General features: G+C 40.2%; 1 protein-coding gene across 1 annotated transcript; it reads right to left on the minus strand.

The window, feature by feature from the left end:
- Window positions 1-1,050: 1,050 nt before the first annotated feature.
- LOC131859736 (uncharacterized) lies at window positions 1,051-1,713 on the minus strand. Its single transcript, XM_059213746.1, has 2 exons — window positions 1,218-1,713; window positions 1,051-1,106 (listed from the first exon to the last, which is right to left on the minus strand). Exons 1-2 carry the CDS (start codon window positions 1,711-1,713, stop codon window positions 1,051-1,053), a joined length of 552 nt encoding a protein of 183 aa, XP_059069729.1.
- Window positions 1,714-2,329: the final 616 nt, after the last annotated feature.

Here is a 2,329-nt window from a genome sequence, read left to right on the forward strand (position 1 = left end):
TAGGTAGACACAGGGCCCGGTGGAAATTGTAGAGCCGAAACATTAAACCCTGGTGAAGGATGGTGAAATTGTTGTCCTGACTCATGCAATGACGAACTTCTTTAACAGTAGATTCCAGAGCATGAAGTAAAAAGAACGAAAAGGAAATAGTATCATGGTTGCGAAAATGATTGAGCAACGGGAAGTGGTAGTAATATAAAACCCCATATCTTCCCTCAAGGGTAAAATATTTCATGATAATTTTACACACCTAGTCCCACGGATAAGGTAGGCATTCTTTGTTGAAACCCCCACACAGCTTAACTGGATCCTCACCCTTTTTGTAAAATCCATTTAAACTAGTCTCATTCGTGATCCTGCTAGTTTTCTTCCACTTCCTTCCCTCAGTAGAAAGTCTCGTAGCCTGGGCAATGACATCTTCATTAATTTCAAACGAAATATCCCCCATAACAACTCTCCTATCTTTCCAGCTGCTGACAAATTGCATGGAGAGGTTTTGTCAAACCATGTCATGGCTTCCATGAATGAGATAATGCCCCCTTCCTTGACATACATCCAAACACATGGGTCATTGTGGAAGTAGTCATCAACAATGTTCGGCTCAATCCGGAATAAATCCCCCCCCCATATCATCTTCCTCTAGAGTGATGTTGGTAAGCAACGTGGAACTGGTAATGGTTTTACAGAGGGAGAAACCTGAGTGAAAGGTAAGAATGATTGACAGAATTATAGCCAAAGTGTGGTGAAAACTGCAATAATTATCTTTTATGGTGTTTCCCAAGGCATGTGTCTGCTAGCTCCGATAAGCATGCGAAAGAACACCTCTTAACTCGACCACCAACTTGCAAAGATCTTTATTATGGAGAAATCTCAAGTTCCAGTTATACCAATAAGTGTTGTACTTTCTATGGTCTATCAGGTTAATGACTAAAATTTGAATCTACAATCCTTCGGTAACATAATTATAGGTGGTCGGACACATCATCGCTCGATCAGAGCGGTGGAGAAAATGGGGACCACTGAAAGCCACCTTGGCATAACCCACCCAGTTCAAATAAGAATTTCCCTCCTGCATCTTGACATCACAGAAGGGCCAAAACATCTGCCTGTAAAATAGGACATAGAAAATCATTAGTTATTAATGAAATTTTGCTCTCTCCCTGTGAGGGATTTATGTCTGTCAGAAAGTGATTCCAGGTGTCTCCAGCACCTCATACCTTTCATCTCAAGGCCCGTCACAACTAGGGAGTCTGCAACCGAATTTCCCTCTCTATAAATATGTTGAATATGAAATTCCTCAAGCCAAACAATCATAGACCATATGTCCTTGAGTATGTTGCTTATCGTCCAGCTAATCCCAAAAATACCTTTAGTCACCTCAATAATCAGCTTAGAATCCCCTTCAATGATCAATCTTTTAGAATTAATATTGAGAGCCAATTTAAGCCCCCAGAAGAGCGCTAAAGCTTCGACCATGTTACTCGAGGCAGAGAGAAAATTCCCAGCATAGGCCAGAATTAGGTTGCCCAAGCAATCCCTTATAATTCCACCTCCTACCGCAACTCCAATGCGAGCGGCGTCGTCAAAGTTAAGTTTGACCCATGAGGGGAATGAGGCCGACCATCTAGTGTTGAGCCTCTCCATCCTTTTAGAATTTTCATATTGGAGGAATTCGTCGGGCAGATTCCATGTCCTAACCCAATTGCAATCCATCACCAGAGGAGTAGATTGCGGTTATTTCCATTAGACCAAAGTGTTCTCCCTGAGGAGATTTTTTGTTATGCCAACCACCATGTCAATGGAGTTATTAGTATTCCAACAAAAATGAGGAGGGAAGAGTTTCCATAACTGTCTAATCAGAGGGTGAGCAAAGGGGCACTTCCAGTTGCTGATAAACTGTTGCAAGTCTTCCAAGAAGGTCCATGCAATGTTGAATTTAAAAAACGGTATTTGTTATTGAAGCTAAATGCAAATTTATATTTTGTTAAATTAAAGTTGTATATATCAATGTCTCTATTTTTTATTTATATTAAATATCAGAAACCATACATGATTATAAATAGTTCCAACCAACTAGTGTAGAGTTCATAGTAGCAAAAGACATAGACAAGGGGATACAACCCCAACAAGTATCAGTTTAATAGGTTACATATCAAAATTTGTCATAATAGGTTTCATAAACAACATGATCTCATCTACAACTATAATCATCTACCCAAGGAAGGACTTATAATCATCCTCAATCCATGTTGTCCAACCTAGTTGTCCCTCCATCTAGATCTGCCCCAGTCTGCAAAATGCTAGGATAGGTATGGCCTCAGGTATGACT

Source organism: Cryptomeria japonica, chromosome 2, assembly GCF_030272615.1.
Source record: "Cryptomeria japonica chromosome 2, Sugi_1.0, whole genome shotgun sequence".
Taxonomy (NCBI): domain Eukaryota; kingdom Viridiplantae; phylum Streptophyta; class Pinopsida; order Cupressales; family Cupressaceae; genus Cryptomeria; species Cryptomeria japonica.

Bases quoted from the DNA above. Each gene is read 5' to 3' on its own strand.
- LOC131859736 (XM_059213746.1), bottom strand. From the start codon at position 1,713: ATGGATTGCAATTGGGTTAGGACATGGAATCTGCCCGACGAATTCCTC. The intron at 1,107-1,217 runs GTATGAGGTGCT...CCTATTTTACAG, and splicing joins GACGGGCCTTGAGATGAAAG to GCAGATGTTTTGGCCCTTCT.